The 24,441-nt window shown below is 39.9% G+C and overlaps 1 protein-coding gene across 1 annotated transcript in view; it reads left to right on the forward strand.

The window, feature by feature from the left end:
- Positions 1-14,239, forward strand: part of LOC134883541 (plexin-A2-like) — a 74,022-nt gene extending 59,783 nt beyond the window's left edge. The window contains exons 21-32 of the mRNA XM_063911941.1: positions 103-245; positions 1,161-1,429; positions 3,303-3,369; positions 3,737-3,883; positions 5,333-5,492; positions 6,253-6,356; positions 8,573-8,669; positions 9,288-9,487; positions 10,291-10,460; positions 10,752-10,964; positions 12,621-12,771; positions 14,053-14,239. Coding sequence (XP_063768011.1) covers positions 103-245; positions 1,161-1,429; positions 3,303-3,369; positions 3,737-3,883; positions 5,333-5,492; positions 6,253-6,356; positions 8,573-8,669; positions 9,288-9,487; positions 10,291-10,460; positions 10,752-10,964; positions 12,621-12,771; positions 14,053-14,148 — 1,817 coding nt within the window. The 3' untranslated portion in view covers positions 14,149-14,239. The remainder of the gene's footprint in view (positions 1-102; positions 246-1,160; positions 1,430-3,302; positions 3,370-3,736; positions 3,884-5,332; positions 5,493-6,252; positions 6,357-8,572; positions 8,670-9,287; positions 9,488-10,290; positions 10,461-10,751; positions 10,965-12,620; positions 12,772-14,052) is intronic.
- Positions 14,240-24,441: the final 10,202 nt, after the last annotated feature.

Genomic DNA, 24,441 nt, shown 5'->3' on the forward strand with positions numbered 1-24,441 from the left:
ATTTTAATCAGAAACAGTTGGGTAATAAAAATACTCATCCAAAAAGACTCATGTTGCAACGTGTTCCGCAAAATGTTTAAGGCATTCCTCTGTCATATTTAGCATTTGCAGAGCTGCAGACAGACATCAACGAGTTAACCAGTGATCTGGACAGAGCCGGCATCCCTTACCTCGACTATCGCACTTACGCCATGAGGGTTCTCTTCCCCGGCATCGATGATCACCCCGTGCTCAGAGAGCTGGAGGTAAGAAACCTTTGAAGCACGGCTGCTGCACTCGAGTCAACTTTCAACTATTTTTCTGACATCTTGACCTTAAGGCTCTAGTATACTCCAAAATGAATTGATTTTGGCTTGTTGGCAAGTGCTGTCAAACTGTTGTCGAACAAGCAGTGTGAGCAAATGTCAGTGTACTCACTGCGGTTGGAGGTTGGTTTGTTTTTTGGAAGCTACATCAGCTGGATTGTGGGTAGATTTTTGAGACGTTTTCTACATCCCTTAGTCTCAGTCATGCACATATTTTGAGGCAAACTTCTCCTATCAAAATATTGTTCTACAACTGTTCAGTAATCATGTAGATAGATTTACATTTTAGTCAATTCAGTTCAATAAATTCCATAAGCATTGTTCGACTGCTGGTATGTCCTATTTCTTACTGGTCTAGTGTAGCATTTGTTTTCTTTTCAAAGAACCCCTATATATCATCACATTTCATGATGTTCTTTGACATGGCCCAATTGTTTTGATTTTTGTCCTGACCTCTGGGGTTTAGTTCTACTTATTTCTGAGAAACTTTAAACATCCAGCCCTTTGCATTTTCATTATTTGAACATGATGGTTACACAGTATATTTTTAAGGAGCCTGTCTGATTGCATTTTAAGGGATCGTACTATCCTTTTTCAGTTAAATGAATAAATGTGTCTTGTATTCGTTATATCGATTGTGTTTTTGATCCAATTCTTATAAACCACAAGTTGCTCTCTGGGGGGTGGTCTGTTTTTCAATGGTTCTGTTTTTTCATGTTCATGAGAATTTCTGTAGATATTTATTCTGTCTTCATGTTGCTCTGTCCACATTATGACTTCTCTCATCCTTCAGTGAGCATTACCTAATGAGCATGTGCTTCTTTGTGTCTGTGCAAAAATGCATGATGCGTGTAGGTGCCGGGAAGCGGACAGGCAAATGTGGAGAAAGCCTTGAAGCAGTTTGCTCAGCTGGTGAATAACAAGGTTTTCCTGCTGACATTCATCCGCACACTGGAGCTGCAGCGCTCCTTTTCCATGCGTGACCGCGGCTACGTTGCCTCGCTCATCATGACCGCTCTGCAGGGCCGGCTGGAGTATGCTACAGATATCCTCAAACACCTGCTCTCCGATCTCATAGAACGCAACCTGGAGAGCAAGAACCACCCCAAACTACTCCTCCGCAGGTAAACCAGAAGTACTATAAAAAGAGTTGCAAAAAGCTATTTATTGTAGCTTTTTGGAAAAATACCTTTTCGTTAAATTCATCAAAAAAGGAGTGGAGAGAAGTGACTTAGGAGGCCCAGTTTACGCTTTCAGACAGCTTATTTGAAGTTGCTGAGAAAATTAAAGTGGCCCTATTATGCTAATTTCAAGGTTCATATTTGTATTTTTAGCCGCTACTGTGCAAAAAGCTCTTTATTTTTCTCATACTGCCTGTGCTGCAGCACCTCTTTTCACTCTCTGTCTGAAACCAGAGCCCAGAGCCTCTGATTGGTTAGATCGACGGCTCTGTTGTGAGTTTCTGTAGTCAACCTCTTAGAGATGTCCGGCCCCTTAGGCTATCACTTAGAATGTGTTGGAGCACTAGCCAATAGAAGTGTGAGTGTAACAGAATGATGTCATTATGTAACAGAGGTCAACAAAGGACTACAGTACAATGGAGGCACTTAAGGGGGGTGGCGGGGTGGGGGGGGGGGGAGAGAGAAACTCCCTCTGGAGTGAACTTTGCGATTTTAGCCTTTGAGGATCATTTACAAGCACACATGCAATATAACACATTACTACTTACCTCTAATGGTTAAGCACATCTTGGCTACCTACAAACATTCCATGTACATATCAGGAACTTTAAGTAAAAACTATGTTTCCCTTACTTTCTCCGTCTATATTTTCCAGTGTGGCCAGAGGATTTCACCTAGAGAGACCTTTTCTATCTCACACCTGCCAAGTACTGAATAACACTGCTTATCTTTTAGCATAGATCATACCTCTGTGCATTGTTCTTTCGAGCCCAGTTACGACACTTCTCTTGGATGAGTAACTAGGCCAGTGAAGGAAAGCCCACCTCTGTTGAGCTTTGTTTTGTTCAGCGGCGTGAAATAGCCGTTAAGAGTCTGAGGAACAGGTGAAAGAGACAGGAGAGGTAAAGTGAGTGAGAGTGGGAGGGACTGGCAGAGGAAGAGAACCTAATGTGGACGAGAGAGTGCAGCGGCGGCATGGTCTATGTCAGTCTAAATTATCTTCTGCGTGCTACTCATGAAACATTCAGCTGTAGCTTACGTTTCTTCCCCCCGCCACCTCTCCTGTCCTCCGTTCTCTCGCCTCTCTCCCTCTTTCCTTCACCTCTGGATATCTGCAGATTGTTTTCCGAGCTGAAACTGGCCTACTGAATGTTTCATGAGGTTTCTTTTTTCCTTTTTTGAAAAAGAGGGCTTTCTAAATCTGAATCACACTCATTAAATATAAGGATGGGTTCACATGGGAGCGGGTTCAACAAGAACTTGTTAGCCCAAACATGCTGCTCTTGCGGAAACACTACAATTTAATGGGATGCTGTCAACAGTCGAGTCAACACAGGTTAGGCTTGAAATGCAGGTTAGGACCGAAAAAAAACAATGGCAGACAGAAAGCAGGTAAAGTAAAGGGAAACAGGGGTGTCTATAAAACTGCAGGAGTTCGATCAGATTCAGAAGAGCCTTTACAGCTTTTCTATCTGGGCTCGTGAAGTAGCTAAGTGCAGTCATAGCAAGGAAGAAAAGTGAAAGGGCTTGAAGTGGACATCTAAGTTGTGTCTGCACAATTATGTCATGACCCAAATACATTGTGCACCGGCGGCACTTAACTTACAGCAGACTGTATCAGAGTATGTGTCCTTTGAGACCGAGCGACTGAGTAAGGATGGTATTTCTCTGTAAACTCTCCATGTCATGTTTTTTTGGTTTCAACAATGCCGGGCTCTTCTAACGTCTTAAATTATAAAAGAATAATCAGAGCACTGCCGCTCTCTATGGGACGACTCCTGCTAACAAATGAGTGTGCTTTCTTCTTGTCTTGCAGAACTGAGTCTGTGGCGGAGAAGATGCTGACAAATTGGTTTGCCTTCTTGCTACACAAATTTCTCAAGGTAAATTGAAATCCCTTTCACGCCTTATCGCTACAGGTGTCAATGTGATAGACTACGACATTGCATTTTAAAACGACAAGCATCGATTTTAGAATTGACTGCTGTCAATTTAACATTGAGATATTGATGAGTTTTGTAGACATTGTTGAGAGATAACGGTTTCCCGCAGGGTCACACTTTCTCTTGTTTTGAAATTCACACAAGAGAAAAAGCTCCCTTTCTCATGTTTGGTGTGCCATGCTCTAGTTACTGAGTCTCATCGTCTGCGCTGATTAATACAGATCTCTCTCCTTTATTTCTTTCTCATGTCTTATATTTCTTTCTCCCACCTTTCCCTCTAATCCCTGGGTTCCCTTCCAAAACAAAGGAGTGTGCTGGCGAGCCTCTCTTCATGCTGTTCTGTGCCATCAAACAGCAAATGGAGAAGGGACCCATAGACTCCATCACTGGAGAGGCTCGCTATTCCCTCAGCGAGGACAAGCTCATCAGACAGCAGATTGAATACAAGACGCTGGTGAGTCATAAAGACATGAGGAAAAAAAGGGGGGGGGGGGGGAATCAAATAGATTGTTTGTATTAATTTGTGAACATCACTTTGAAAGAGCCTTGATAGATCCTCAGAAATGTAGCATTTTGTGGATACTTTGAATATAAGGAGCTTCAACAACATGAAGGGAGTGGATAAATAATGTGAAATACTCAGATGGCCATCATGTCAAGCCAAAGAAGATAACATAGCTGTGACCCAAGCCCTGAGGAAGTGCGCCGGCCGTTTAAGCATGTTTTCGTAGAGGCCAAACGTTACTATTACTTTTATAGCCCTTGTTTAAATCTTCGGGGTAAACAAATTGTAAAATGCGCTAAAAGGCAAATCCCAGTTTTTTTCTCTCACAATTCATCTGACTGTGCCGAGAGCAGTAGATCGGAGACCAGGCTTACAGAAGACCCAAGTGAACACGCTCTATGGGCCAACATATCAGTACTTTTGGAATCTACAATCACTCCATTTTGGGCTTAATCCGCCACTGAGCAACTCCCATATGAATGAATGGGGCCCGGCATCCAACGCTGTATCGAGTTCTCTATATACACATCCATAGGTTCATCCAAACATCAAACCCCCCAGAATATTCAAGTTGGCGATCCTGACCCTCCCATACAAACGCATTGATCGCTCCAAAAAGGTGAACATGTCACTATTGTTATGACTATTATAGAAGATATACCAGCAAATGTTATTGGTGTAAGCCCCAAAGCTAAGCACATGAATGGTACAGTAATAGTACATATTCCCCGTCTAAACTGTATTGCATTTTTGTATTTATTTTTATGTAATGTTTTTTTTTTTGTCCCACAACATCTGTGGACCCCCCAGAAATAATCTTGCGACCGTCTTGAGGGTTCTGACCCCCAGGTTAAAAAACACTTATCTAGGATTTAAACTTTAAGACAGTCTGGCTTCACAAATAAGTGGAAAAGTAATGAAATAAAACAAAGACACATTTAAACAGATAATTAGAAATACTGAGTTTACAAAGTGTATGCTTTGGAATAAAGGGTAATGCAGTAGGGCCACCTATATACACAACATGCCTCTTTCTTTATACTTTTCCATTAAAATCAAGCCGGCTGGGTTCCTCCAGTAGCCAGTCAGAATAAGTTCCCCCTCAGGCTTTAGCGCCGCAGCAGAGGCAGCCAGCGACAGGATGACACCTCTCTGATATCCATGTCGGAGAGTCTGAGAGGCTGTGTCTCATTACTTGTGTAATGCCCCTGCTGGAGCTGCACAGCCACATCCTGGAGGTGTGAAATTACATTTCTGGCCTCGATCCTCTCCACCAGGACAGTTTGGTGAGGAGTATGTAATGAAAGGACATTCCTAGCAAGTAACACCTTTCCCTCTGCCTTTTTTTCTTACTTCTCCCTGCCCCCTCCTTTCCTCCTCTATATCCCGCATCCCCAGACGCTGAGCTGTGTGAACCCAGACAATGAGAACAGCCCCGAAATCCCTGTCAAGGTGCTCAACTGTGACACCATTACCCAGGTAAAGGAGAAGATCCTGGATGCGGTGTACAAGAACATGCCCTACTCACAGCGACCACGGGCTGCAGACATGGATCTGGGTGAGGCTGCTTTGGGTACAATTCTACTGGTGAAGTCTAGTTATATCTATAATGAGAGATAGACTGAAAACTTGCCATGGAACATGATATGTTGGAATAATGACAGGTGGGAAGAGTACCACTTGTAGTGGGCATGTCAGGGGAGTTATCACAGATGCTGCACTGAAGACGTTTGACATCAACAAAGGGCTCCAAATCAATTTCCGGAAGACAACTTCCTCCTACCTGTTTACAGCCCCAACCACAGCAACACTCAACAACACTGATGTTAAACCTTACTGACAGCTCACCTACACTTAGGCTTACGCCCACAACATGTCATCTAATTCTGAATGACTTGGCACAAATCCACCCGACACGCACCTTCAAAGGTAGTGTCTGATTCTGCTCTGGGTTTGTAGTTTTACACTTTAAAGGAGCTCTTATAGGTGAAGGATTTGGAGAGGATCAGTTTCTTCCTTGTTACTTTGGGTAGCTTAAATCTCTGTGAACACACTGTGTCATTTGTATTGTGTTTACCAAATCACAATCAAGAAAGAAATGCACATGCAGCCGTTTAGCTACGGGTGACAGCTTGCTAAAATTGCAAGAGCAAACTAACATAGCACAAAAGGATAACTGAAGTTCACCTGCAGCACACAACAGCAGAACATTGCAAGACAGACGATGGACATTAGACAAACTGTCAGGCACTTAGGATATAAAACATTCCCAAAATGACAAATGTCACACATTCATTATTGACTGCTTTTTCCTTCAGAGTGGCGGCAGGGCAGAACAGCGCGTGTGGTCCTGCAGGATGAGGACATCACCACCAAGATAGAGAGCGACTGGAAGAGACTCAACACACTCATGCACTACCAGGTCTGTCAATAATGTCAATACACCACCATTAAAGAAGCAAAATGAAGCTTAGTGTGACTTAGTGTGTTTTGTTGAGCAATGAAAAAAGTCAACGTTTAACCAATGGCTGCCATTCAGTGTTTTATTTATTATTAAAGAAAGAATCTACTTGAATAGAAGATCAATTATTTTGTCTACAGCATGTCATAAAAAATACTTAGAGATGTCTATTAGCATTTCCCTGAGCCAAACGGGATATACATAAATTGCTTCTGTTGTCCAATTAACGTCCAGAATCCAAAGATATTCAACTTCAAAATACATAAAAACTGTAAACCAGATCAAACACATGTATTATGTTTTTATGTAAGGCTTGCTAGTTTAAGTGATTCATGCTTTGAATGGTGAATGATTTTCAAATTATGAAACATAGTTGCAGACTCATTTCCTTCAATTGACTTCAGCTCCAACTCATGATAAATCACAGAGCCAGTTCACTCTTAGAAAGCCTGAATCTGTTTTTTAAAGCCTGTGATTATCCAGTTGATCAAGGGCATCCCACTAGATATTGTTGATGAAGGACACAGCGTTACTCATTCATATTCATATATGAATGAGTAACCCCCCCCACACTCCTGCCAACATTTTGTCAACCCCTTGGTCGCAAGCAAGCTTAGTCAACCGAACATGCACTCGTGCTCCTGGGTCTTTTACAACATCTTTTTTTCAGCTCATAAATACGACTACACAGGTCACAAAACTCAGATGAGTCATCCCGCTCCGCTGTCACTCAAATGTCTGTCCTCACTATCAGCTTTGGGCCAAATGTAACACTGGCACACAGCAAGCATTTCAAGGGAGCATACTTTTGTTTAGTCAAAGAGATAAATAAAGAGAAAGGAAATCTGAATTTTAGCACGTTTTTGACAAGATTATTTTTTATCTGCAAGGAGATAAAGAATTTCTCTCCTTTATTCTTAACCCTGTTACAGGTTTTGGAAATATTTGTTGCGTTGCTAAACTTGATTTGTATTAGCCACATTTTATAGCTCATGCAGAACAGTAGTGGGAATTTTGTTCACGTGTCAGACAACAAAACGCAGCTACAGTACAGTATCTACCTGGGACCAAGAAATGACAAAATGTAGGACCGCCACTTTCACTGACCTTCAGCTGAACATTTTTACTCAAAAACATTCCAGAGCCGATAAACTCTATCAAACCGACCGATATACTATATATTTTATACTTAAAGCAGCCTTATGATGCTAATTTTCAGGTCCATATTTGTATGTTCTGCCTCTACTGTGACATGTTTTATGCCTTAATGTTCAAAAAGGTCTTTATTTTTCTCATACTGCCTGTGCTGCAGTACTTCTTTTCAACCTCTGTCTGAAACCAGAGCCCATTATGCTCTGATTGGTTAGCTGGCGTACTCTATTGTGGATGGTCAATAAGAGCCAATCACGTACAGTGTGTTGGAACGCTGGCCAATAGAAGCGTGAGTGTTACATAGTGATGTCACTATGTTATGGATGTAAACAATGGAGTCCAATGGAGGCGCTTCAGACAGTGGGAGAGTGTTTGGAAAAAAATCTACCTCTGGAGGGAACTTTGGGATTTTAGCCTTGCAGATCATTTACATGCACAAAAAATATAACACACTACAGAAAAGGGAAATCCCCCCAAACAGGGCCCCTTTGAGACAAAATTAAGACAACTGTGCCCTCTTATTCTAGATGTAAAATACACACAAGAGGTAAAGGAAATAAATATGTGTCGGACACAGTTTAAATTCCTTCACCTTGGCTGTATTTAACCTTCACTCTGAGGATTATTTTCGGTGAAGAGAATTTCTTCTTTTCTCAAAGATGAAATACTCTCACTTCATCCAGTTTTAGTTTAACTTTGAAGGTTGATGTATAGCTAAGTGTTCTGACTTTAAGTTCAAGCAAAGTGTATTCTACAGTATGCATTTGTAATATGAATAAGTTTAGTCCTATTCGGTAGTTAAAGCTGATGAATGCTGATTTGATTTCTGTATATTCGATGATGATGGAGCATATATGCATGTGAATTTAACTTAAGGCCATGATGTACAGTCCAATTATATGTCTAGTGATTCAACTGACTATTCATAAGCTTTTGAATTCAAGCCATCATTTCTCTTGACCTACAGATGCATTCATTCCACTTATTCATAAAAATAATAGACATGCCTAACCTTTGTCTTCCAGGTGTCGGAGCGCTGCGTGGTGGCCTTAGTGCCCAAACAGATGTCTTCTTTCAATATTCCTTGCTCAGCCAGCTTCCCACGCAGCATTAGCAGATACGGTCAGTGCTGTTCAAAAAAACAAAACAAACACTTAATATTCATTCAGCTCACAGCAGTGTTGCTCCATCTGTTGCTGTCACTCATCAGCCTGTAGTAACGCACATTAGCAGATAGTGTTTTACAGCACATACAGAAAAGTGTTATTTTCAAAAACATTCATCCAGTCTTATCACTTTAGATCTATACAAACTACTGAGCTATAATCAGAGACAGCTATCTAAGGATACAACTCACACTTGTCTGTCATATGAGATTTCAAATATTTTAGAAAATACATGAAACAGCAAACATGATGACAAAAAGAGAAGAAAGCACAAAGTGACAGAAAGTGAGGATCAGAGCTAGAATAGAAAACAAGTATTTAGTCAATGAGTGCACGTCTGCATCATTACTATGACAACCAATGAGAGAATGGCAGCAAATGATTACACAGTCTGAACACACAGACCCAACATGCTCACTTGCAGATCACGAAGAGACAATGCGCCTTAAATTCATATCCGAGAGACAAATGTGATTTTTTTCCTCTGTTATCAAACAAGAAGTATTCTCTCTACAAACTACACCTAGAGCCTTTCAGAATTATTATTCTGCTTATCTCACATTTAAACATCTAGGTGTGGACGTTCCCTTCCGCTCCACGCCCACCAGCCCTGACAGCCCCCACTCCCGTGTGCCCATGCTTACCCCTGACATGGAGAGCGGGGTCAAGGTTTGGCACTTAGTCAAGAACCACGATCACGGCGACCAGAAAGAGGGCGAGCGCGGCAGCAAGATGGTGTCAGAGATCTACCTGACGAGGCTACTAGCGACAAAGGTAATATTGTTCAGTTGGAAAGCAGGCTGAAGTTGGACGTTTATTCAGCTATTCCTACATCAGCAAAGGATAACATTGTTATGGGTAGAAGTTATGAATCCACAGAGATGTATCACCCTTTGATAAAGCCCTCTGTACGCTACATGTCTAGCACAAAACAGAAGAGCAAATTATTTTAAAATGACTCACTTAAATTATGGCTTACATGGTGTTGGCAGTTCTGATGGAGTTCCTCGTTTATGTCTCACAACTTTATTCCATTCGCAATGTGCTTTCAGTTCATTCAAGTTAATTAATTAACATTGGTTGCCTTAAAGTGTGTGGCAATGGTTGGCAACACGATGACTCAACCAACACTCTTGAGTCTGAAGTGAAAACCCCAATTTCCCGCAGCTGAAGATGGCATCTTCAAATTGTGTGTTCTGTCAGGCAACAGTCCAAAACGCAAAGATATGAAAATATTCCAATTACAAAGATATAACAGTTGCAGCAAGATGCTTTTTGAGATCTACCTGATGAGGCTACTACTAACAAAATGTACAATATGTTACATGCAATCTAGTAAAAATATGCAGGAGATAAATTAATTAACTAATTACGCATTACCATACAAGATGACAAAATGAGAGACAATGGATGTCACAGAGTTCAGTTAGATTTAGGAATTGTTTTATACACTTTGTGCCAATTTTTCTCATCTACAGTTGCCTTTTCTATGCAGTTGTAGCCTTTCCAGTTGGATTTAAAGAAGAAACTACAAGCTGTCAGCGCTAGGTCTAACCACTATGTTCTGTTCTCTATAGGGCACCCTGCAGAAGTTTGTGGATGACCTGTTTGAGACCCTATTCAGCACTGTGTGTCGGGGCACCGCCCTGCCACTCGCTATCAAATATATGTTTGACTTCTTGGACGAGCAGGCCGACAAGCACGGCATCCATGACACAGACGTCCGTCACACCTGGAAGAGCAACTGGTAAGAGAGGAAGCCTGACTGTAGAGACATGACACTTGCTTGCAGTATTTTCTATAGGACTTTTACTGAAAAACAGTCAAAGAATTGGGGCCAAGTGAACATTTCTGAATTATTAAACCCTTAATGCCAGAGTGCAACCTTATCTTATTCTGTTTCTATGCTGCTCTTTGAAGAACTACCAACTTTTGCTCTCTTGCACAAACTGTAACTTTATAAAAAGGTCAAAATTAAAGAGACTAAGGCTAAAATCTTACTGTCTCTTACTCCTTTGTACTCTTTTATTTCCCACAGCTTGCCCCTGCGCTTCTGGGTAAATGTGATCAAGAATCCGCAGTTTGTGTTTGACATCCATAAGAACAGCATCACTGATGCCTGTCTCTCGGTGGTGGCCCAGACCTTCATGGACTCTTGCTCTACTTCGGAACACCGTCTGGGCAAAGACTCCCCCTCAACCAAACTGCTCTACGCCAAGGACATACCGCATTACAAGAGCTGGGTAGAAAGGTGTGTTTGTATTTCTGCTCATGCAAAATCGAATGTCATTCTCAAGGATATAAAAGATTATTTAAATCCTCGCTGAGGAGTGTGTGCTTGTCCTCAAGTCTCAACAGGACCAGTTCAGAATCAGGGCCTTTGTTTAAAGTGAAAGTTAGATTTGTTTTAGTTGTGTTTAACGTTATATTTGCATAGGATAAGGTTTTTTTTGTTGAAGGTTATTGTAAGTGTCAGGTTTAGACGTTATTTTAGGAGCCAGAAGAGGCTTGTAATTGGATATAGAGTGTCCAGAACACTTGATGAGATGAGAATTCTGCAATTTTCTTATTAAATCAGCTTGTCACTAAGAGAGGTTGTTTCGCTATTACGGTGTTCTGTGATAAAGCCTCAATAGCTTCATTGTATTTTTACTATGCCAAACATTGGTTTCTATTTATGTACTTTTTTGACAAGCACAACTAGGTTTTCTCAGAACTGCCCGAGTAATACATTTGCTGGCACTTTTTCATAATTTACCGCATTACTTTTCCATATCTCTTATACATTTATCATACACAGGGTTGAGAGAGTTACTTTAAAAATGCATTCCGGCACAATTTCTAGTTATATGTAAAACAATTGTAATCAGTAACCTAATCTAAGTGTCACGATGGTAAAGCAATGTAACCTGATTACGTTGTGTCACTTTTGGTTTACTACAATATCAAATGCAATGCCCAAAAAAGAGGGAAAATAAATATCAATAAAATGGCTTTTGATTAAGTATATTATGTACCACAAAAGAAAAATCTAACCTTAGAAAAAAGAAACCAAGATATATTTTTATCAAAAATGTGTCATCTTAAAATATGCTATAGGCCTACAGAGTAGTTTTCAAAAGGTGTTTTAGTTTAATAAATTATTAAAACCAAACGTTTATTTAATAAATAAAGTGTATACCTACTGCATAAAAATAAAAGGTAAAATAATATGAAATGGAAGTAGCCTAAATGAAAACCAAAAAGAAAAGGCAGGCAGTACAACTAATTTATATTGATCTTTATCTTATTAGTACACTGTAATCCTGCTAGTAATTCCCATTTTCTAAGAGTGTACCAGTAATCTGATTATCATTTTTCCTTATTATGTAATCATGTAACATCTAATCCATTACTCGTAAAGCCTGCTCATACGGGGCGACGTAACGCTTGGATTGGTTCAACAGATCTCCCTGCAATGAATTAATGTAAAAATGGCATTGCATAAATCTATTATCGCAAATTCTGGCACAATTAATGATGCAGCTCTAAAAGGGGTGGAAGTAAAAGAATGAATGTGTGAAAGCTTTTTCTAAATTAAATCATATGTGTGTTTGTTTAGCAAAACTGGTGTGTTTTGAAGTCACTGTGACTGAATGAGTGAACCTATGAGTGACACGTTTCCTTATTCCTGCCAAAATGTCTCCGACTAACTGACGCCTTTAGATATTCTTTGAGCTCACACAACAGTAGACTGAATCTAGGTGAGGAGAAAAGCTTTTATGTGCATGCCTGTGCCCTTGACTCTGACAGTGTGTGTGTGTGTGTGTGTGTGTGTGTGTGTGTGTGTGTGTGTGTGTGTGTGTGTGTGTGTGTGTGTGTGTGTGTGTGTGTGTGTGTGTGTGTGTGTGTGTGTGTGTCCTCTCAGGTACTACGCTGACATCAACCGCCTTCCTGCCATCAGTGATCAGGATATGAATGCCTATCTGGCTGAACAGGCCCGCCTTCACTCCAGTGAGTTCAACATGCTCAGTGCCCTCCATGAGATCTACACTTACGTCAGCAAGTACAGCCAAGAGGTGAGGCCCAGTCGACACTCTGGAACATGGAAATGTGCTGTAGGGTTCTGACAGTGTGGTTAGCCCACTGAAGTTGGAATTTGTTTATGTTAAATCTGCTATTGTATATAATGAAAGGATAGGATGACAATGAGTGTTGTGAAAAGTGTTGCTCTTTGTGATGAATCCACAGAGAATAATGGCCCGACTCTGAATGGTTGATAAATAGTTGATTGTATGCTACCTGTTTAGCACCAAACAGAATCAGAAATACTTTATTTATCCCAAATTGGGAAACATTTTCGTTACTGGAGCAAAATAAAATACAATATGAAGCATTTGCAAACAGCATACAAATGCCAAAATTACTCTTAAATTAAACACTAAGATTACCTCAGTAAATATTTGCCTTATGAATCAGAATCAGGTTTGTTGCCAACAAGGTTTACACACACAAGGATTTGGCTCTGGTGTATCGTGGTGCAAACATAGTATAAGGAAATATGTCATAAAAGAAGGATCAAAAATAGAAAGATTTAAAAACAATATCATTTTAAAATGATTATTATTACAAACGATGAGAAATGTTTAATAAAAATATACTAAAAACTAAGTAAATGGAAAATATAACCGAAAAACAGTTTATCAGATTTAATGTGGAGGGCTGTGCAAAATATAGTGATCAACTGTGTTAAAAGAACAAGATATTGTTCTGATGATGTGTGATGAGTTTATTGGGTCGCTGTCTTGGTGTTCTCAGGTCCTTGTTTTCATTGTAGAACTTCATACCTTTCCCAATGTGCTTTCAGTTCATTAAAGTTAATTAATTAACATTTCAATTGCGCTAAAATGTGTGGCAATGTGTGGCAACACGATGACTCAATATATTCTAGTTGATAGTGTTGGCCTATAAAATATCTGGAAGAGAGAAAATCACAATTTTCAGCGGTCCAAGGTGGCGTCTTCAAATTTAATATTCTGTGATAGACATCTCAAAATTCAAAGAGATGAGGATATTTAAACTACAAAGATATAACTTGGAAAAGCAGCAAATCTATAACTTTGAGAAGCTGGAACCGGTGAATGATGGTTTTGCTTATGTGTTTACATATGCATCAACTTCTGATCAGATTATTAGGAACAAAAATGATTCGAATGCAGCAACATGTGCAACCATTTTAAGTGTGGAAGCTGTTGGTGTTGTAAATCTGTACTTGCATATTTGTATGAATCCTATTGCTGACCAACCTCAAGCCTCAGTTTCATGGTTTGTGCCCTTGTGTGTGTTTTTGTGTGTTTTAGATCATTGAGGCACTGGAGCAGGATGAACAGGCCCGGAAGCAGAAGTTGGCATACAAACTGGAGCAGATCATCGCAGCCATGTCTATAGAGAGCTGAGACTCCTCCATACAGACAAAAACACAAACATACTATAACAGATGAGCAACCCATCAGCAACACGTGTGACACACACACACACACACACACACACACACACACACACACACACACACACACACACACACACACACACACACACACACACACACACACACACACACACACACACACACACACACACACACACACACACACACACACACACACACACACACACACACACACACACACACACACACACACACACACACACACACACACACACACACACACACACACACACACACACACACACACACACACACACACACACACTTCCCGAAGCACGACTTTTGAATCCCATGTCATCGTTTTTTTCAGAAGAAACTCCAGCAGACAAACACCCAACTTCTAAAACGCTCCTATAGAGAGACACAAAGAGGATTTGGGCCATCACGGTTGCTGAATTCACAGCCAATTCTTTTCCGCTGGGTAATGGTTTGTCTTTGTAGTCGGTGCTTATACTAAATGTGTGTGTGTGGCATGGCTGGAGCTCTGAAGAGAACAGCACTTAATAAAAGAATGACTCAACTAGAAAAGTCACTGGAGGAGCTCAACAAAGACAGGAGCCAATTTAATGGGACAACACGTTTAGAGAGACAAGACTCAAAGTACTTTTTATATGTCAAAGATGAAAGACTCGTATTCACAGTACATATCACGGGCTTGGACTGACATCGCCGTTTGGAGCAGAGATGTGTAACTTTGTGTTGCTAAGCCTTTTCCTGTTGCCTTTTAAAGGCTTACAAAAGAGAAAACAAAAGACTGTGATGCCATTACTTTTCATTTCCACACTTGAAGCTCCCTGTCCTTGCTTTAAATTTATATTTAATGAACACAACTCTGCCAGGGATTGAACAGTACACAATTTGGCATTGAAAAAAGGTGAGAGTCCAGCTTTTACAACACTGCAAACCTGCAAATATGAAATATATGTAGATCTATTTCCGGACCAAATCCCCAGGTTTTTGTGCCAAATATAATATGTCTCATGTTTCATTCATGTTAAATGCTCCCGTAGAAGCTATTTATAATACATGCCATTGAACGGAAAAGATCCCATTTAAGATAGGAAATGTTGTACAGTGATGATCTATAGACCACCAATCCAGCCGTTCAAAGATAAGTGGAGACCAAATTGAACTGTAGCAGAAAGCATGATTAATGATGCTAAAAGTCTGATCACGAATCAGATTAGCCAAGCCCTGGCCAACAGCTCCCCCCACCCTCCCCCACGCCTGTCTCATCAGTCATTGTTTACATTAAGCTCGATACTTGAAGTTCGCTGAGTGTATGAGATATTAACAACACCTGCTGCTCCTCTGAAGTAATCTGCTCAGATTAAGGCTTTGATGCCCTATTGATCCCCCTGAAAAAAATCGACTAAAAACATGACCTGGAAATGAAATGTAAGAAACAAGCTGTGGGGAGTTTTATCCCTGGAGATATATTTAAGCTGCGGGTGCCGCAAAAGAGAGTGTAGCAGTATAAAGCAGGTGATTTTAATATTTTGTCCACAGAGTGGATATATGATTATTGGTACATGTATTTGGATCAGCAGTTGGTCCTGTCTGTCGCTTCGCCGTGCTTTACATCCTGACTGTTTCCATCTTTCAGCATAAAATTCCCGTGTTTTTATTTTGCGTTTACATGTACATTTTACCTGACTGCTTGCTGTATCCTTGCTGCTGTATTTATAGAGTGCCATATCTTAACCTGCAAACGATTATCATGATGAGAAATCCAGTCTGAGGCATCGAGGTAATTCAGGTTTTTCGTTTCTATTGTCACCCATTGCAATGCTGAACTATGAACTTCTTTCTGTGCTTTAGGCTGTTTCATCGCTCCATGTAAAAGTCACATGGACAGTCTATCAGTGTCTTTCCGGAGCACTGCTCCTTTTACCACTTCAGTATCAGTGGGGTTAATGTACTCCCCACAGGACCTTTATTCATGCTAATCTAGAAGAGCAAGATAAAAATATATAAATAATAAATACATTTCCTGTTAAGTGTTGAAATATGGCAGAACTCATCTGTTTCATGTGTGGTTTGATGATGATAATTCATAAATGTGTTGTGCAATAAACTGTCAGACATTTAAACTGTAATGTTTTTTAAGCTATATATTGTTGTAAAAATATTGTACATAAAAAAACACTCCTATTTTGCAAGCAAAAGATTCACTTTGTACTGTTGTTATACATTAAATGCGCAGCTGATGAAAAGGATTTTCGCCTGGTTTCTTTCGTGGTGATGCAAACTCTGGAATAAAGCCCTTAAATTAAAAGCTGGAGCGCTTTTTGACCTTATATTACTACATTATATTAAAACAATAAAAAAAGACAGATGATTGTCCAAATAATAAAGGAATACTATTCAGGAATACTGAGTTTCTGTGTTGTGTACTTTAGAGACAAAGGTCTGCTGTTGTGAGAGATGACTTCAATTCCAAGCCAATCTGAACTCTGCCACACATTACTGGATAATCTATTCTTATTACGTTAGTGGACCACTAGCATGCTAATTTGACAGTTAAGCTATTATTGGCTTTCCTTGAAAGGGTTTTTACTTCTACATTAACATAATTGTTGGACACAGACAAGCGGCATTAGCCATCCTCTGACATCACCACCCGCAAGCTTTAATCCAGCTTTGTATCAATGAGGAATCAATTATCTAAGTAACCAACACAACTGATGCTCCAAAATTATTCATCATGAAACAGTTCCTTATCATAAGGACTTTACATGAATGCATTACTGTTATTTTTTATTTTAGAAAGAGTTGTGAGGAGTTTTTTTTTAAATAACGGTCACAATATTTTGGTGCTTTGGTGTTGAGAATGTAATATTTGCACCGAAATGAACCACACATCTGGGGACATTAAAGTATATACCACAAGTGTAATATATTGTATTTGTTATTGTGCTTTATTTGTTTTTACCTGCCAAGGGACTACAGATAGGATTTGAAAATAATATTTTTTGAGAAGATTGCACAAGATTTACATTACATTATGTGCTACCAGGTTGGGATAACATGGTACACAACATGTACCAATGGAACAGTCAATTCATACCTAACATAAAGTACAGATAGTAGCATGATTTATACTGGAAGTAACATTGTTTGTAGAAATTATAATTTAGTTGTTTGTAATCATACAAAGGAAAGTTGGTGTTTACAAATGCAGGAAAGGGTATATTTAAACACGCCTTGTCTGGCCAAAGTAGCACATTTGATATCAAAGTGGAGTTGAGCTTGTGAAACAACAAAGAAATATCTTGGAGGAAATAAGCTTCTCTTGAATTTTATGAAAGACGACACCATGTGATGAGCAGCCTCTCTTGAAGACTGGTTTGCACTGCCGTCATACTGTGACAGAATTTGGTGTGGCATGTGAACAGCATATAGGGGCTCATGAGCGCTTGCCATATGTAGCGCGGGATTTATTATTCATGTTTAACCCTCGGGGCTGTGGGCAAGCAGAGCAGAGGGGGGAGGAAGGGGAGGACTACATCTCTCCCAACATCCAACCCATGCTTTACCTGTCAGATCCACGTGGGGGTGTTATCAATGTATCGAAGGGTCCTCTGTACGCCTGCCGGGCAATAACCCCTCGTTTTTCCTCTAGTCTCTCTTTGCTTGTCAGACTGCCTACAATCAGCAGCCAGACATCCCCCCTCACTTACTTCACACATGCAGAGGAGGATCATTAGGACTCAAACCTCCTCTTCTGACAGCGGAGCGAGCCACGGGATATCATCTTGATGGACGCCGTGGTCGGATGGTGCCTTGCAGGTTTATGGAGTTACTACAGCCATTAGAAAGCCATTATTCTCCTATCAACCCCTGACAATTGTCATAATATCTCAATCATGCCTTCGCCAATGATCGATGTCACTACATTGTAATGTACAGTAAAATAACAGCAGAAAACCCTTTTTGCATTTCTGTGAGATCGCTTGGAGAACACATCCTCAGATTCTCCTGCTGCCCAGGATATTTCATTTAGTGGAAAATGGACCTTACACACAGACTGCAGATCTTGAAGAATAATTCAAACTGTGGCTCTTACTGTGGAGTGAATACTGAATGGAAAAAAGGCCTTGGATTGTTAATAGTCAATGGACAAGACGCTGCCTCAATGTCCTTCAGCTCACAGACAGTGGTTAAATGAATATACGTAAATAGAAAAAGGGATGGACACAATAACAGGAATGCTTACGATACACTATGTCTGAAACAATTTACAAGGCAAGTGTTTAACAGGAAGATTAACTGTTTGTCAACTATAACTTTGTTCAAGATTTCCCAAAAAGAGCACCTTTTGCTATTTCTTATGATTGTCAGTTGATTATGTTTGAATTTTGGAATAAAACAATCATTTGAAGATATCACAATCAGGATATTTACTGAGGCAAAAATGCCAAGTATTCCCTGGTTTCATACTCTAAATTTTAGGATTTTATCCCTTCCTTTTTCACAGATGTCCGTAAATGTAATGTCTGTGTGTTTAAGACTACTGGAATATGGTGGCCGACAAGTGCAAACGTGCTACAGTGGGCCAAAACACTTCCATTGAGAGAATCGCTGCACTTTAAAAAAAAAAAGGGCAAATAAAAACCTTGAATATTTAGACAAAACACATGCATAGGAAGAAACATCTTCAGCAACGTGACAACACGTGCATAACTTAGCAAACATACCAACCTCAGAAACATGCGTAGCATTTACTGAAGCACAAAACACAAGTGACGCTAAAAAGTGAAGCCCACTGGGACCGGAGCGCTTGACATTCTGGGATTCTGTAATTTGACATTTTGTAATTTGTGAGGCTCTTATTGTGGTAGACTGCATTTTAACTGAACATATACATCTTTTTATAAACAGTGGATGCTTTTCCTTGGTTGCTTTCAGCTGGGAAGAAAACCAGCATCCACTGTCAGTCGGTCCAAATACAAATGTGTGGTACCTTTGTTTTTCTCTTTCCATAATGGACAGTCCATTACCGGACAATCAAGCTTCAAATTCCCTGAAGCACCTCTGGAACGCAGCCTCCAGGCGATGGAGGTCTGCAAGCATCAGTCTCCTGCTGCTTTAATTAAGTGCAGACTGCCTTATCAGAGCGCACACAATCAAACAGGCTCTGATATGTTTGTTCTTCCCAAGGACAAAAGACAGCTGTCTAAACCAGGAGAGAAATCCCAGATGACTGTATAGAATAAATCTGACGGGACCACAGCTCAGCCTCTATCAGTAACAACTTGTTTCAGGATTTATTGGATGAGCTAATCCATGATGGCATTTTATTTCCTCAATTTGCTGTAGTAATTTTTTCTTTTGTCCACTAGCAACGCAGTTGCAGACTCTGATCTTAACTGCCTTCATTATTTACCACCCAAGTAAAGAAAGCTGAATTATTTATATAGACTCAGGTTGAAATGCTTTCAGTTCCGCAAAAATGTACAGCATGAACAATAAATTAAGGATTTAATGATGTTGATCGCTAGAGTCCAGGAGATTGATCTGCAACACTACAGTCTAGTGGTGCCATCTACTGGCCAGAGTTATTATCACAGGCATGACGGAGATAATTCTTCTATTCTTTCACTCTTTATCCATCTGTTTGAGCACACACTGTGAGACAGGGAAAATGATCATGTGACAGGACGTGAAAATGTGGTGCATGAAGAGGACAAAAAGTATCTGTTTTATCAGTGCGGCCTGAGGGTGTGTTAGTGTGTGTGCAACATCTGCAGAGCCATGTGGTCATTGAGGTCATGACCTTTATATACACAGGCTTTAGTCAAGACACAGACCAATTCTGAACCCATAGTCTGCCCTTTAGAATGTGAAGGACTAACACCTGGGTAGACCTTAACACAAATTCAGTTTAGGGAAGAAGTGACTTCATCTTCTTTTCTTTCCAATTTCTTTTGTCCTCTTCCCGCTCACTGGAGGGCAGAGACCTCGCTGCTCAGCCCACTGAGGTAACGGTCAACACTTGCTGCTGTTTGAAATTAAATCCCCTCCCACTACTCCTCCTTCTCCTCCCCTCACTTTCCCTCCTTCTCCAGCACTCCTGAAATCACTTCAAGACAGGCTCCCTCCTTTGCAGCAGTTATGTGGGATTTATGGCACCCATTTTCAAAGTGCATTTAAAAGTGTATTCCAACTTGTATGTGTTTTATGGGATTGTGTGGGTCTGATATGTGTTGCACAAATAAATAAACGGAAATTAAATTAAAAACACCCTTTCAATAAGGAATTGAATGCCAATTTTTCTCTTCTTTCTTCTCAAAGCAGAACCATGAATCTCAGTAGATATATATTCTTAATTATGAATGGGGGCAAAGAAATGGCCTTCAGACAAAAGACCGTCACATTAGAAGAGATGCTGTTTTACAACTTCCTGTTCTATGTCCTGCCTGAGGCTCAAATGCTCTATTGCTGGTGAACTCTTGCTCCCAGACAGAATAAAAAAAACACTCTGCTGGTACTGCAAAACGTATTGAACTATCAACAAACATCACTGTCTCTTATAAGATACGTATTATCAGTAAGGCTATAAATGATGTGTAAAAAATCTAAAAAAAGGTCTCTTGAGAAGATGAACTATGACATTCTGCTAATTAGCTCTCTAGTTAGTGAGGAGGATCTGACTTTTAAAGCAGATTCGTCAGCCAAGCTTCACCAACCATTGGGTGTCCAATTAGCTTAAACTTCCATGACTGCAAAATAAGTCACCATAGATAAAACACATCTGACCTTTTGTCTATCTTCTGATATCCCAGAAGTGAGATATTACAGTAAGATTCAAGCAAGGTTTTTACCTTCATCTGAACAGTTTGGCTATCTTTTCCTCATTACCGGAATCAGAAATGCTTTATTCCTCCCACAGCAGGGACATTAACAGCTAAAGTATAGATATAAATATATATTATAGAGACCAAATGAAATACTATTAAATAGAAATGCAAGCACATAATATCAAAAATAATAAATGTTTTTGATGTTTTCTGTTCATATTCACAGAAAACACAAGGTGTTTGTGTGTTTTTGAATACACTTGGACAGAAAAAAGAAGACCGTAGGCATGGGAGTTAAAACAATTGCATGTTCACAATTGTTTGGCATGTGCTCAGGATTGTTGTGGTCCTAAAAGTATAGGGTGGTTCTAAAGGGAACTCCTTGTGAGAAAGTACAAGCACAACACTTTAAAAAAAAAAATGGAATAAGGTTCCCTATATTCTCCTGAGACAATACTTCATACATTAAGCATTAAAACACAATACTGTGAGCATGCACGGAACTCTCAAGCACAATCCTCAAATCTGGTTGAAACGCACTTGCAAGCTAAATGAAAACACACACTGCTGTCAAAGATAATCTACAGCACCGGCAGATATATGATGATTGCAATGTACTGTTACTGAAGAAACATGGTCGCAGCTGAAAAAAAAAAATGGAGGCTATGTTTTTAAACTACATAAGCTGCAACAGATGTCCAGAACAGTCAATATACTATAAACAAATAAAGCCATATGAAACAAAGGCCTATAGGCTTTGAATCACAGGATGCCAATAGTAGAAATGAATTCCACATTTGCTTTCTGTAAGGTTGTTGGAGGAATGCTTGTGCTGTCTGTGTTGGTTTCCTGCTCTGTTACAAGCTATTCAGTGAGACGTTATTTCAAACACCGTCACAAAGGAAGACAGATTACCTTACCTCTGCCTTTAGTGTTGTGTGTATAATGATAGGCGGTAGAGGGGATCTTACTGTACTTACACACAATTATTCCCAGGGGTGAGTCCGAGTCATTGTAACAATATGTCTCGATCCCTTGCACAATATGCTGTTCCAAATTTGAATGCCCGTTTTTTTGTTTGTTTTGTTTATGTAAACAAAATGATCCTGGTGAGAAGTAACTAAGCACATTTACTCAAGTACTGTACTTACGTACAATGTTGAGGTATGATGTGAAATATAAATCAACTCTTAAATCAAACTTTAGTTACACCTGGAGTAAATTCACAAGCTACCCTGCAGTATACAGTTATTAAAACTAGCTGCACCTTTACCAGCTTTGAGAACACTTTAATGATCAATAATTATAATCAAAACATATCATATATATTATTCTGAAATGGACCAATCTGCACAATGAGTACTTTTACTTTTGGTACTTTAAGTATATGACTTGAGTATTTTTACTAGAGTAACATTTTTAATGCAGGACTTTTACTTGTAAGGAGTATTCCTACACTCTTGTACTTCTACTCAAGTACAAGATCTGAGGACTTCTTCCACCTCTGGATTTTTCCGACTGTCAATTCAGTAACTGTTTCTCTCCTGCAAGGGTATTGGATGCCATTAGATTGGTAATTAGATTAAACAACATGAATCTTGGGAACTAGGGGTTGATTTGCTGGGAATTAATTACAGGATTTTTGACTAGGATATTAATTGAATTTTGGAATAAAACAATCATTTGAAGATATCACAATCAGGATATTTACTGAGGCAACAATGCCAAGTATTCCCTGATTTCATACTCTAAATGTTAGGATTTTATCCCTTACTTTTTCACAGATGTCCATAAATGTAATGTCTGTGTGTTTAAGACTACTGGAATATGATTGGAGTCCTTCTTTATCTTTGTGCTTTGAAAAAAAGTATATTTTTTAGGTCAAAAGGCACAAGTCCAAGTGGAGACCAAGTCTTTAAGGTTAAGATGAGATTTTGGTCATGAAATAAGAAATGACACAATGACTGAAACATTCTAGAATTAAAAGACACAATGCCTTATCTTATCTTAAAGCAAATGAAAGCACGCGGGACCTTTTTAAAATGACCTAATGAGAGGTACAAGGTGATAGAAAGTAAAAATAAAAATAAACTGCCAGTGTTTGTGTAAAACAAATCTATGATGTGCCATTTGAAAGGAAGCTGTGATTCACGAGGACTCAACTAGCTGAAATAATTAACCAACTAACAGTCTAATGAATGTTTTACTGGGGTGACAACAAACTGGTGTCCAGCTGTGGCTGCTGTAATGGGCGCAGCACTGATCATTGAAGTTGGAGCTTTAGCAAAGACCATCTCGAGTCACAGTGAGGGAGCAATTGCCCACCTCAACGCCCTGCTGCTTGAGCTGAATATTTGATAGTTGTCTGGAAAGAAGGAAGGGGGGTAACAGGGAGGAAATGGGGTGATGTGGGGGAAGGTTGGGGCCAAAACAGGGACAGGGGGACTATGGGCATTGGGACTGGTATCAAATTACAAGAGCATTTCTAACAAGCATGTACGAAGTGGTCCAGTTTGCTTTTCTCAACTTGCTGTTGTTTCTACACTTTTTCTTTGTCTCGGAGGGTGTGGTGCTTTTTTTTTTAACAAGTCATTTAGCATACCTGCATTAGTGGTTCCAGATGTGTGATTTACACAGAGCATGGGAACAGCTAGCAAAAAGAGCTAACAAAAGTAAAGGTCCCCAAATTGCAGGGGGAGGAGGGGGTGCTTTCAGGACTCTGTTGAAGTGTGAAAGGTCTAAACAGATCCTGTGGTGTCTTCACTACTGAGATGGCTGTTGTTGATTGATGGCCTCGCTGAGTGGTGGGGGCTTCGGAGCCAGTGAAATGGATTAATACCATTAGCATAACAGTAGATCACACTTTTGTTTCCAGTATGAAATTTGGCTCCACAGTCTATCTCCATAAGCCTATTAGGGACCAGAGTGTCACCCTTTTGTCAGCGATCACCTTTCATTGTGTGGTGGATTACGGCTCCCATACAAATAGAGTTCACTGCTCAGGCAGACATTCTAACAAAGTGCTAAAAGATGGAGTAATCAGATTTGATCACCAAAACATATTCTCTACTTCACTTACATGTAGTCTTATCATGTTGGACTCAAGCAGTATATATATATATATATATATATATATATAGAGCCAAATATATATATATATATATATAGCCAAATACATATATATATTTATACAAGAGTAAACATTGACTGGTATTTAAAGAATGTTGGGCATAGTTTTTTTAAATACTCAACATCCCAACAGGACCACATTTTCCTCCTTCCCTCCATCCGCCTTCAGGGGTGGGGGCACAGAGGAAGGGTTAAAGTAACCAGTGGAAGACTGGGTGTAGGGCTGGGCCTCGGTAAGGGAGGAGGATGGGGGGGGGGGGGCTATATAAAACTGACAGAACACAAGTGGTGCTTTATCCACACTGTCC

Source organism: Eleginops maclovinus, chromosome 20, assembly GCF_036324505.1.
Source record: "Eleginops maclovinus isolate JMC-PN-2008 ecotype Puerto Natales chromosome 20, JC_Emac_rtc_rv5, whole genome shotgun sequence".
Taxonomy (NCBI): domain Eukaryota; kingdom Metazoa; phylum Chordata; class Actinopteri; order Perciformes; family Eleginopidae; genus Eleginops; species Eleginops maclovinus.